General features: G+C 37.6%; 2 protein-coding genes across 3 annotated transcripts in view; one reads left to right on the plus strand and one right to left on the minus strand.

Moving 5' to 3' along the window:
- The first annotated feature begins 6999 nt into the window (after positions 1-6999).
- On the plus strand, positions 7000-10413 carry LOC148035000 (pentatricopeptide repeat-containing protein At5g27110-like). Its single transcript, XM_087679913.1, has one exon. It carries the CDS (start codon positions 7696-7698, stop codon positions 10411-10413), a length of 2718 nt encoding a protein of 905 aa, XP_087536039.1. The 5' UTR covers positions 7000-7695.
- Positions 10414-10499: 86 nt separating this feature from the next.
- The window catches only part of LOC148035001 (pentatricopeptide repeat-containing protein At5g27110-like), a 33887-nt gene continuing 30788 nt past the window's right edge, over positions 10500-13598 (minus strand). Inside the window, exon 2 of one of the 2 annotated variants that reach the window (XM_087679914.1) lies at positions 10500-10728. In XM_087679914.1, coding sequence (XP_087536040.1) covers positions 10500-10728 — 229 coding nt within the window. The remainder of the gene's footprint in view (positions 10729-13598) is intronic. The other variant, XR_015691139.1, reaches the window with a different exon arrangement.

Raw genomic sequence — 13598 nt, forward strand, 5'->3', positions numbered from 1 at the left:
CAATCATTAGATCCAACTCGACTCCATCACTTTTGCCTAACTTGACTCTATCACCTTTGCGTGACTAAGCTCAACCACCTTTGCTATAATTGATTCTATCTAGTACACATATGTTCAACTGCATCTCACTTACACTTAGCTCTTGGAGCCTACTATGACTCCATAGTCTCACCACCTACTCCACTACATAGTCTTGCTCTCAAAGAGGATCGATGCACAACTCAAAATCCATGTAGATCCATACTCTTTATCCATTCTCCACTCCATCTCATCTCATACTTGGATCCATATCACATGTGGACTTTGAGTCATTTCTTCCAGTGTACTTGAAGCCACATAGTCATGTCTACTAAGAGCTACAAGCACACTTGACCAAAGGCAGATTAGGAGTCATGTTCACACGAGTCACCTTGACCAGGCAAGATGAAGCCACCACCATAGATGAAGGAACCTATTCAACTCCCTTCATCCCACAGTCACGTATGTTCATATCTTCACAAGCGCATGCCACTGACTATATCTCTATAATTATAATGCTCAGAAGTCACCTAATTAGGCCCAATAAACCATACAAGTAAGAGAGCGGTGTGATGCATTGAGAGCTTACATTGCTAGCAGCTTTGGAGCACCTCCAAGTGCAAGTTGGGTGAAGATGTAGGCATGTAAATATTATTTGATATCACATTAAAATCCTATTTTTTAAATGTGATATATTATTTTGTGTGATGTTTTAAGGTGTTACTTCACATAGATTGATAGTGGAGGGATGGATGCTACTAACTGCTAAAATGCAAATTTTTTCCTATGTTTTTTTGGGGCTTGCTTTCTAACTAGATTCTATTATGTGTCAATTGAATGTACATTGAATCATGACTTTACTAGAGGCACTATTTAATAAGAAGAGATATGTTTTCCTTTATAGTCACTCGATATTATATGTTTGACGTAATAGGCTATCCTCTTAGCCTTAATTAAGAAGATATGTATGATTCAAGTTATACTTTGTATGGGCTCATGCCTTAGCACTTTTTCGTTCATTTGACAAGATGTGTCATTACATAGGTGTGTCTATCCTCCTTAGCACTTGATTTTTTACAATTACTATAATTAGTATGATGCAAGTATCATGTACGTATGTATGATGGCATCTATGTATGTATGATTATATGTATATTTGCACAAATGGATTATATGTATGTATGCATGATGGCATCCATTTATGTATGATTATATGTATGTATGCACAAATGGATTGTATCAAATTCTTTTACACTTCATGTTTTCAAGATCTTCATGATTTTTGACATGTTTATGTTTTCATAATCATGTCTTATTGAATTCAAGATGAGTTTAATGCATTCAAAGAAATTGCAAAAATCAAGGGTTAAGGATTGCTAGAATATGAAACACAAAAAAAGACTAAAGTTGCCATGAGAGTTGAGGAAGAATGATTGAAAGACGGCGGTTATAAGTATCTCTCCATTGCCAATCATAACAATGGAGAAGAATCTCTCAAGGTATGATATGGGATTTAATGAGATGAACCAAGCATGGTAAAGATTACTCACTGCAACAAGTTATATTGCCTATCAAGCTCCCAAAATTTCCCAAAGAGGTTTGTTTGATTGTCAAAATGCTCCATTTGCTTCAATCTAATAAAAACAGGGGTTATATTTTTGCCTTTTATAATGCATATATTGTGAGAATGGGCCACATTTTGCAGAAAGAAAATCATTTTACATCTCGTGAGCCTAATCAAGGCAAAAGACCCCCAATTCTTTTACTTTGGAGACTATAAAACCTTTCAGGGATACATAAGGAAGGAAGTATATATGGGATCACATGTATGTCAAAGCTTTCTTAGTAATTCACAAGCTTCAAGTTGATGGTTCCAAGCTTCCATTAAAATTTGAGGACTACTTTAAAGCCTCCCTTAAGAGCCACATACTATAGGTTGTAATTGCATCAATGTTGTGCTATCATCCTTGCTTGTATTGTAATCTAACCTAAAAATATCTTTGTGGATTTTCATGTTTGTTATAAAGGCATATGTGACCTTACTATGCTATTTAGTGTGACATTCTGCTTTGTGGTTGGTTGTGTTGATACCATACCATGTGAGTCTGTGGTCAGCATGTGACTATATTGGTTTGTGACAATTTGTGAGGGTTGTTGGTATATTATATTGAAAAATGTTTGTTGTTCAAAGGAGTCTCTACAAAATTTTGTCTAGGAGATTGTGTACATTAGGATCTTTGACTTGTACTTAAGAGAGCATATCTTGTGACTATATGGTACATATGTTTTACTAGTTTTTCATTGGTTATGTTGGGAATGCCATGTTGGTTTTGTTTTCTTGATGTGTGTTCATGTATTAGACACAAGCAAGAAATACTTGTTGGTTATGTTGAGAGTATGCCATGTTGGTTTTTTTTTGTGTTTTTTGGATAGCTTTGATCTAAATGAAAGTGTCAGACTCTTTTGGTAATAGTAAAGTGTTACGAAGCGAAACACGTGACAAATCTAGCAAATCAAATCTCAATCATAAAGTGTTATGAAGCTGAATACGTGGCAAATCTGGAAAATCAAATCTCAATCATAAACAAAAAACTTAGTGGAAAAATCTAACAAATCAAACATCTCGACTATTAAATACAAACAACATTAAAATACATAAGAGGATTTAAATAACTCAATAGATTGAGAAAGACAAGAGAAAAACACATGATTGGGCCCAACCTCTCCCATGGCAAAAGCCATGATTTGCCATCTTTAATTATATATTATAGTTTTACATAGATATTTGCATTTATATCTTACATATAATTACAAAGAAAGTACAAATATCAATTGAAATACAGAGTTTTAAGAGTCAAGAGGTATCCTGTAACATGTTGCAGTTGTTGCAGAAAATTTTGTGATATGAATCTTGACGTTTTGACGTCACCATCACGTCTGGAGCGTGCCAAAATCCAAACGACTCTTGAAGCTCTGAATTCCGATTCGAGATGAGGTAGAAACGAAAAAAACTCAATTTTCACCATCTTCTCCTATTTTGCGCGCGATCCTGTTGCTTTTATAAAGAAAGCTGGAAAAGCCTTTTAAACTTAACCACATTAAGAAAATAGCAAGGTATTCCATAAAGAAAGCTTATTTTAATAAAAGCATATATTAAATCTCATATTTTAAAATAATCTATATTAAAAATAAATTAATTAATAGTACTAAGGACAATGATCTAATTATCACTAAAGAAGTTTAAACTTATAACTTACAAATAGAGTAATAATTTTAATAATTCAATATCATATAAATACATAATATTATATATTATACTTAAGATAACTAATCATAATTATGAAATTTACTCTTGGACTTACGCTAACGCCTAGTGCTACCCAAAGCCACTGCTACCTGCTCTACACATCAATTGAAGCATTCACAATTGTTTATAAATAAAATAAACAAACAATAGTGAATACCTAGCAGTCTTCAGCTACAAATCAACTTCTCGCACAAGGAATCCACCTTGTGTACGAGCCCCGTCAAATACATATAGTTTTATGGAATCCATCGAAAAACCTCACAGAATCCACCGTGGAATATGCCTCTAGTTTTACAGAATCCACTGAAAACCTCATGGAATCCACCATGGAATATGCCTCCTGGCATCATGAAGAATTATTATTCTCTTTTTGTATGCATGAAAACCATGAACTAGGATCTTTTCCTATTTTAGTTTATCATGCTATAAATGCATGCATGCAAATCATGCATAACATAGGATATTTCCATGTGGGGGTATGCTGCATAGGGATATTTATATGTAGAATGGATACATTGCATGGAAAAGCTCGAAAACAAGGTTTGATTGCAAAAGAATGAAAAGGAAAGCTTGCAAAATTAAAATCCCCCTTAATTTGTTGTCTAGGAAAGATGGTTGAAATGAGTGCAATTTTGAGGATGAGATTTTAAGTCTAGAGGTAGGTTGTGAGAGTGTTTAGACAAGCGTTGTCCACTCCTTGTATGTTGTTGGTGGTAGTGACTTATCGGAGTCATGTTTGGTTAATAATAAGTTGTTGGAGACTAGTTTGAGTTGTGAGGGGAGTCTAAAAGAGAAACCCAATATTTAGAGTGGTTTTGGTAATGTTATGGGTCCTGGAGTACCTCAATGTGATACTGAGAATGATGTTGGAGGTGTTGGGAGCCCTAGAAAGGTTCAATTTGATATTAACAAAGATTGTGATGTTTAAATGAGTGGGAATTGCTTAACACATTTCACTAATTCCGTTGATAAGGTTGATGCAAACCTAGATAATACAGAGATGGTGGAAACTTCTTTGATTAACTTTGAAAGCTTATTAGTAGTTGCTAGGTAGGACTGGGAAAGATCTGCTTTGCAAGAATCTACTTTGAGCAAAAGGATTGGGATTGAAACTCAGAGAAACTCTAGATTGAAATGGATGTGACCATGACAGAGAATATGCAAAAGACACTAGAAGAGTTCACAAACTTAAAGAAGAAAACCCAAAACAGGCTAAGACAACACAAGAGATTCAACAAAATTAAGAAAATACATTGGCAAGGAGTGTTAAAGAAGAGGAAAGAGGTCAACCATCCTTGGAAGAGACTATTGAGGAAGAGGAAATCAATTTTCTTTAGAAATGGGGAACATTGTTGTTTCAAGAGAAATAGAACCCCATGAGGAAGTAGAAAATAAGATAGCAAAGACACATCTCTTGATTGGAACCGTTGCAACTTTTGCAAACATGAACCACACATGGATGCCTATTCCACGTTGGTTTGGTAGAATGGTTGCATAAAGTGAAAGACCAAACACATTGGTCTTGAATGTATTATCAATCACCCAAGTATTATTTTGGGAGAATATCTTGCTCATTTCCAACTCCTGGATAATGAATATGATTGGTTTATCCTTGTACTCATTTGCATGAGGATTATATGGTTGGTAGTACAACACCTATAGGAATCCAAAACTCTTTATTACATAGATGAAATAATATCTATAACACAAGAGACTTCACAAGATCCCAAAAGTAGGATAAATTAGAAAAGTGTTATAAAGACTAGTTTGTTTGGGTTTCATAGATGAAGAGCTTTCAAGTACGTCATCGGCCAACCATCCTTGGAACGTTTACCTACAAGGTAGCAATAGCATTGATGCTCAAAGCACTTTTGGATCATAAAGCCATAACATAAAATAAGAGAACATGACTTTGTTTTGTATTTGATAAGACAATGTTTGCACTTCTTTTGGAGTCATGAAGAACCTAAAGGTGACATGATCCAATGGAGGGGCTTTCTTCAAAAGAAACTGCTATTTTGTTTGGCTCATCTTAGTGACAAAGTGGCACATTCTAACATCAAACAAATCCAACTTGTAGCATTCAATAACATGTGGATGCACTAGTAAGTGATACTTAACCTACATCTTCAATGGCAAACTGCATTTTTTAGAGGTTCTTAATCCATTTATTTGAGAAGCCTTTTGAGCTTTGCTACCACCATTATGGTATGCTTATTTCACTATTGTCTTAGTGGATGGACCATGTTTTCTAGTTGAACAAAGCTTGCCTAGTCTAACTTTGTGTACAATTATTCTCATGAAACTTGTGCTCCACAAGAGATCTATATGACATAAGCTCCAATACAAAAGAACCATTCGACTCATGGAACTTCACATACACCTTGCAAGTATAAGAACTGATGAGCTCTTTAACATAGGGAAACAAAATGCCATGCTTCCTCATATCCATGCATCACTTGGATTTGAGAGACTCGATTGTTGCATTGATATGTTCATGAAAACCTATAACCCTATTTATATGGTTTGCAAGAATGATGCTTTCCAAATCCTCTATGCATGCAACATGCAATGATTGTTGCATTGATATCTTCATGAAAACCTATAACCCTATTTATATGGTTTGCAAGAATGATGCTTTCCAAATCCTCTATGCATGCAACATGCAATGATGGTTCCGATTTCAAGGATGACACAACTTGTCCAACAGCATTTTTCATAGTGCAAAGACTATGTTCTTCCAATTTAGCAACTCCCTTTTGTTATGTTGTTTGAGCATTTTCAACACAATGACCTTGTCACCTTTCAACACTCAAGCTATAGCTCCTCTCTATCAAAAGAGACAAGGTAAAACATAGTGGGCTTGGTGTAATGCTACTTCTTCCTTGTGTTGTCAAATCATTATCTTTATCAAGGAAGTCACATATCTTAGCCTTGTCACTTGTTGATGACTAAAGATATATATCACACAAACATTATGACAATTTCATGATGGATATTGGAAACATGAGAGAAAGAAAGAGATAGAGAGAATCGTATCCCAAATGTGGAAGCCATAATTGATGAATTTCAAAGATTTTAACCTTAAAAGCTTAGGTATGGTTGAAATAAGTACTTTATAACTTTCTTCCAAACATTTGCTTACCATAGGTTGTGTGCAAATATTTTCTATTGCTAATATAGAGATATAAAAGGGCGATAACAATTTCTTGTGAACTTTGGAGTTTGGATGGTCAAGTATGCTAGATTGGTTGGGTAAATTTACATCCTATGTCGGGTTTACATTTGATCTAGGCAAGCAAAGTACTCGGATTTTGTGAGCCCATGCCATTGAATTATATGACTAAGTGGACCCCAACATGTAATGGGCGTGATTAATCATGAGTGAAAGATGCACTTTTGGCCGTAGATCCCAACTCTTACGAGCTAGACACCCTATGGCTTGAGGCCTTGGCGAGTCCAAAAGTCTTGGCAAATGGAGGCTAGGTAGTAGGAAGCAATACTTAATTTGCAGAAGTTCCCGGGCTCACTGAACAGCTTTTTTTTGAAGACTTCACCCGGTCCTTGTAGTCCCGACTCCCGACTCTCTCTCTCTCTCCCCCTCAATTCTTTTTATAGCGTCTATTATTCTTAAATATTGTTTTTTGTAAACGGGGACCGGGGTCATGACGTTCACACAAGTTGGAGGTAAAGCGTGACCACAAGCTCTGCAGTGCAAAGCTCCTCCATGTCATGTCTGTAAGCCTAGGCGTGCGGGGCTCTGAATATCCATCGCCTGATCGCCCATAATCATGGGGCAATGAAATCTATGTTGAAAATAAGTCCAATCCAAATTTCCAGGACTCGTTTTTGGACACTCTACAAAATGTTTGCTGTGCCGGACCAAAGAGAAGCAGGATTAAAACAGGCGTAGAAGAAGAAGAGGAGAGAGGGATTTACTCGGACAAGAAGAAGAAGAAGAAGAAGAAGAAGAAGAGGAAGAGAGTGGACCAAAGAGAAGCAGGAATAAAACAGGCGTAGAAGAAGAAGAGGAGGATAGAGGGATTTCCTCGGAGAAGAAGAAGAAGAAGAGAGTGGCATTTCATTATCACCATCACTTGCAATGTGGGCCAAAAAGACGAGATAAAGATTCTGGAATTGAAGTATTCTCTTAGGTTTGAGACTGTGATGTTCCTCGCCGTAACATATATACACAGATACATATAGGATTCATGAAGCAGGAACAGAACATCACCAAGATTTGGCCCTTGCCGTGCTATCGCAGAACTGAAAAAGCTTTATGAACACTGTGCCAAGAGCAGTGGCTGTGACTAGAAATATGCTGCCACTGAGAGATCACGTGCTCCCTCAGAACATGGTCTTACCAGAGAATGCCAGCTGATGTATCTACTATCGACAAGCTGAAGTGCCTCCTTCAGCAATGCAGACACAAGCGGAATGTGGAGCAGGCAAAGCAATTGCATGCCTATGTGTGCAGCCAGCGGCTTCAGTGGCACACCGTCCTTGGGAACTACCTTGTGTCTGTGCTTGTCGAATGTGGGTGCTTGTTCGAAGCTCAGCAGGTCTTCAACGGTTTGTCACTTCACAATGTCTACTCTTGGACCTCCCTCATCTCAGGGTATGTCCACAGTGGGGAGTCGGAACATGCCTTCCATCTTTACTTCAAAATGCAAAAGGATCATGTACAACCCAACAATTACACATTTGTTGCTCTGCTAAAAGCTTGCTCCAGGCTTGATAATGTGGAAAGAAAGAATGCATTACATGCCGATATTGTCAAAATGGGGCTTGACAATGATCTCTTTATTGGTAACAGTCTGGTGGACATGTATGGCAAAATTGGCTTGCTTGCAGATGCTCACCAAGTGCACAAGAAGCTTTTTACTCATGATGTGGTCTCGTGGAATGTGCTGATTGCAGGGTACGCAGAACATGGGCTTGGAGAGGAAGCATTGAGCTGTTTTGAAAAAATGCAGCTTGAGGATGTTGGCTCAGACAATGTTACTTATGTTTTCTGCCTGAAAGCTTGTGGCAGCATAGGAGATTTTGAAAGGGGCAGGTCAATTTGTGCTGAGATTACCAAAAAAGGTATGGAAAATGACATACTTATTGGCAACACTATGGTGGATATGCATGCCAAATGTGGCTTGCTTGCAGAAGCATGCAGTGTGTTTAACAAGCTTCCTATTCAGGATGCAATCTTATGGAATACACTCATCGCAGCATATGCTGAACAAGCCCTTTGGAGTGAAACATGGGACTGTTTTGAAAGGATGCAATTGGAAGGCTTTCCTCCTGATGATGCAACATTCCTGTACAGTCTTAAAGCTTGTAGTATTGAAGGATCAATAGAGCAAGGCCACCTGTTATGTACTGAGATCTTCAAAAGAGGTCTCGAAAAGGACCTTGTTATTGCAAATACTGTAATAGATATGTACAGTAAGTGCAGCTCACTTGCAGATGCACACAAAATGCTTGAGAAATGCCCTATTCGAGATGTTGTATCATGGAATGCACTTATTGCTGGATATGCTGACCAAGGACATGGTGAGGAAGCACTACGCTGTGTTGATCAAATGCAGTTAGATGGCACTCCTCCTGATGGGGTCACATTTCCTTGCAGCTTAAAAGCTTGTGGAACTATAGGAGCCACAGAAAGAGGCAAGCTGCTCTGTGCTGAGATAACTAAAAGAGGATTGGAGAAGGATATTTTCATAAGTAGTGCAATGGTTGATATGTTGGCCAAGTGTGGTTCCATTGCGGAAGCACACCACATTCTCATCAAGCTTCCTGTCCGTAGTAAAGTTGTGTGGAATGCTTTAGTTGCAGGTTATGCTGAACATGGATTTGGTGAGGAAGCACTGAACTGTTTTGAACAAATGCAACATGAGGGTGTGTTTCCAGATGTGGTAACATTTTCAGGTAGTTTGAAAGCTTGCAGCATTGTAAAAGCTCCAAAAACAGGACACAAAATTCATGCTGAGTTATCCAAAAGAGGACTGGATAGTGATCTATTTGTTTGCAGCAGCTTGATAGATATGTATGTGAAATGTGGCTGCTTTGCAGAATCATGGCAAATGCTAGACAAACTCCCTGTTCGAGATGGAGTGTCATGGAATGCATTGCTTGCAGGTTATGCTGAGAAAGGGCTTGGTGAGGAAATATTGAACTGTTTTGAAAAGATGCACTTAGAGAGTGTGTGTCCTGTGGTTGTTACTCATGCTTGCAGCTTGAAAGCATGTGGCATCACAGGAGCTCTAGAAACAGGCCACAGAATACATGCTGAGATATTGAAACAGGGATTGGAAAAATATCATTTTGTGGCCAACACGTTGGTAGAAATGTATGGAAAATGTGGCTCTCTTGTAGAAGGCCACAATGTGTTTGAGAAGCTGCCTCTACAAAATGTTGTATCATGGAACATATTGATTAAGGGATATGGTGAGAATCATGAGGGGACCATGGTGGTTGAATGTTTCGAGAAGATGCAAGAACGAGGTGTGAAGCCAGATGCTATCACATTCACATGTCTTCTGGGTGCATGCAGCCATTCAAATTTGGTTCAGAAAGGTCACGAGTATTTTCACTTGATGAGAGATCACGGAATCAAACCGACATGGGATCATTTTGCTTGTATGGTTGATCTTCTTGCACGATCAGGACATGTTTATGAGGCAGACAGACTTATTGGAGCTATGCAACACCTTCCATCTGAAGGAACGCTAAGGGCACTGCTTAGTGCATGCAAAATTCATGAGGAAGTTGAACTGGGACTGAGGTGCTTTCAACAACTTGTCCAAGCAAATCAAGATGATGCTTCTGCATATTTACTAATGGCTGACATCTATGCAAGTGGTGGTATGTTGATAGATGCAAGCAGAATAGAGGAGATGAGAAAGCAAGTACGTGCAGAAAAAAAGCCTGCGAGTGCATCGATAGAGGTAAATAGAGAGTTGCTTGACTTTGTTGTGGGTGGCAGACGAAGTGAAAGTATATCATCCATGTTACAATTGGTACACTTGAGTATGAAGTATGAAGGACACGTACCAAACATAGAATCAGTTTTACAAGAAAGCAAGAATTCATAAGTAGGAGCTGTAATAGGACCTTTTGATTAATACAAAGCTACAACAAAACATTGCAGGTGTGACCTAGGGATTATTTTTCAGCAGCGTTAGATATTTGGGCCATGAGTTACTTTGCATAGGATTTTTTCTGCTTTCTTGCAATCAAATTTGACACTAACGTTTATGGAACATGCCCATGAATGGTTTACCTGACCAGCACTAGTTTCTTGTCTGGTTTGCTCCTTTGGGTCCATTCCCTTCAGGGCCAACATGAGAGGCTCATCTTGAGCTGCACTAGTTTCTTGTCTAGTTTGCTCCTTTGGGTGCATTCCATTCCTGGCCAATTCAATAATCAAATCCGTCAATCCAAACTTTCCAGTAGCTGTCAAGAAGGCTTCTTATACCTAACATAATGTTGAATGTTGCTCAGATGCGAACAAAACCAGGCCAGACATGAAAAATATAGCATCATTGGCTCCGTACAATGTAATATGGTTAACAACTATAATATAATAGTCACTTATTTCTGAGAGTTCAACATTTGAAGAAAATGTAAAGAATGAATACTTGAAGCTAAATATGACAATCATTCGGAAAATCATGGCTATAGATAGTTGAGGGTTGAAGATTGGTTGAAGGCTCATCTTGAGCAGCGTTATTTTGTTGTATAGTTTGCTCCTTTGGGTGCATTTCATCATGGCCAATCCAATAATTAAATCAGCCGATCCAGACTTTCTCAATAGCTTTCTAGAAGCAGCTAAAATAAATTTCAATGTTGCTCGGATGCGAAAAAAATTGGGCTATATGTGATACATGTAGCATCATTGGCCCTGTACAAAGCAGTATGCTTAACAACTATATTCACTCAGATTCAAGAGTTAATATTCTTAAAAGATGGTAAGGATGAATGCTTAAGCTAAATATGATATTACATAAAAAAATTGTAGCTATAGTCAAAGTTGAGGATTGAAGAATGGCGAAGACTGCCACCTTCCACCCTTACCTCTTCTCCTCAAAGAAATCTAGTTTTACTCAACTAAGTCCCTCAGGGAAGAGCATTGTTGTGATCTACTTGGTGGCTATCTCTTAATGCATTTTCATAGATATCAATGAATTACAAAGAGAATATATGTGCTGCTTATGAATATACTTGTTATGCAATAACACAGCTAATATTTAATAAATTGAGAGTAGGAAGAGGGAACATTGACCTTTATTCAAGGTGGTTCAATGATACCTTGATATGGCTTCTTGATCTATGAGTTTCCTTTGGGATGAGCTCAAATACTATGAATTTGAGAGTGAGGATAATTATTTTTCAATCTCACAAGAGCATGCGAAGGTTGTATATGTATATATTTACTATGCAATAAAATAATGAATTTCTTTATAGATTGGGAGTAGAAAGAGAAGAAAAATCAATATTTCTTCATGGTGGATCAAAATTACATTGACATTCTTTCTTTTGATCAATTTGAGAGTAGGAAAAGAGGGTAATTTAGTCTTTCTTTATGGTTGATGAGTAGTACAATGACATGGCTTCCCTCTTGAACTTGAAGTGGAAGAACAACTTTAAAATGGGTATAGTAATGAATTTAAAGATACGTTGTCCTATAAAATAGTAGTGTGAGAAGAGTGAAAATGAGATTTCATGAGGAAGAAATGGTGGATGATGGTAGAGGTGGGAGCAACCAACTTTGGGACTATCTTCAATTGTTATGCATGAGTTTATAGTAAGAGGGGATAATATATTTATGCAACTACTCAAATTTTTTTGAAAAGAGGATGAGTAATTATCATGTCTAGATGCTCACCCTCATTCTTGTTCTGTCTTGACTAGGTCATAAGTGACCTAATAATTTGGAAAAACCCTATTGTGGTTTTCATTTTTCTCGAGGAGTTTGGCTAAAAAAAACTCACCATGAGACCCTAAAAATCTATAAACAGGGGCCCATTGAGTTTTCATTTGGAGCTTGACACTTGAGGTTCTATGTGTGTGTGTGTGTGTGTGTGTGTGAAGCAAGGGGCCTAGTGATTGGCATGTGCCATGCATTCGGCATATATATATCATGAAGTAGTCCTCTCCTACCACTCAGGCATGCATCATGTACTCGATATATGCATGTTATAAGGCAATCCTCTTGCCACCCACTCTCTATGTGTGCATGCACATGCACATGCACATGCATAATAGGGAGAGCTTGCTCATTGGTATGCATTGTATACTTAGTGTATGCATGTCATGAGGCGATCCTTCCCTATCACTCATTATGTGTTTTGGTGTGTGCATGCCAATCAATCAGTCAATCATACATTCATTGAGTATCTTTTGGCAAGTATATCACAATCGACTTGACACTATGTCATGAACTCCACATAGAGGTGTCATTTTGGTTATGATACCCTCCCTTTCTCTCTAGGCCATTGATGGGTACTCATTTGTGAATTTAGCTAAATAGTGTCCTAATGAGCTACACTATAATGGTAGAGTGATGGGCATTTGGTCGTGCATTCAATCGGATAATGTCTTGATTGTCTCGTATTGTTTGATGGAATGGGCATTAAGGTCATGTATTCAACTAGATAATGTCCTCACCTATGTGTGGTTTTTAATGAGAAGTTGCAATGTTTGTATGGTTTTTAACTTACAATTGTCATGCAATCAATGTTACGTGGACCAATGACAATGTTACATCAACAAATAACGAATAATAAAACTTGTACAATCTAACACTAAAGACAAAGTGTAATACCTATTTTTTCATGAAGATAACTATGAGTCTAATTGTGCTTATAAGCACTCATTACACCATTGTAAGCTTATTTGATGCATCATGAGCCATGAGTTATTTTCTTGATGGGAAACTTGCATGAACAATCTTTAGACAAGAAATTTTATTGCAAAAAAAAAGTATATGGGAAAGTGGAAAAACACAAGTTGAGAGCATAGAAAAATATTTGTTTGCACATATAAACATATCTTACAAAACACAACTTGATGAAGACTTTGATACATGCACACTCTCTTATCAACTTTTGAATGCTAGAGGGCTCAATGGAAATATTACCTTGTTTTTTTTTCTCTATTTAAAGAGAGAGAGAGAGAGAGAGAGAGAGAGAGAGAGAGAGAGAGAGAGAGAGAGAGAGAGAGAGAGAGAGAGAGATATGCAATCTCAGCTGCACGGAGTCGGACTTGCAGTCCTTGG

The sequence above is a fragment of the Lygodium microphyllum genome, chromosome 6 (assembly GCF_053477565.2).
Source record: "Lygodium microphyllum isolate KBCC chromosome 6, Lygodium_microphyllum_v1.1.10, whole genome shotgun sequence".
Lineage (NCBI taxonomy): Eukaryota > Viridiplantae > Streptophyta > Polypodiopsida > Schizaeales > Lygodiaceae > Lygodium > Lygodium microphyllum.

Bases quoted from the DNA above. Each gene is read 5' to 3' on its own strand.
- LOC148035000 (XM_087679913.1), top strand. From the start codon at position 7,696: ATGCCAGCTGATGTATCTACTATCGACAAGCTGAAGTGCCTCCTTCAG.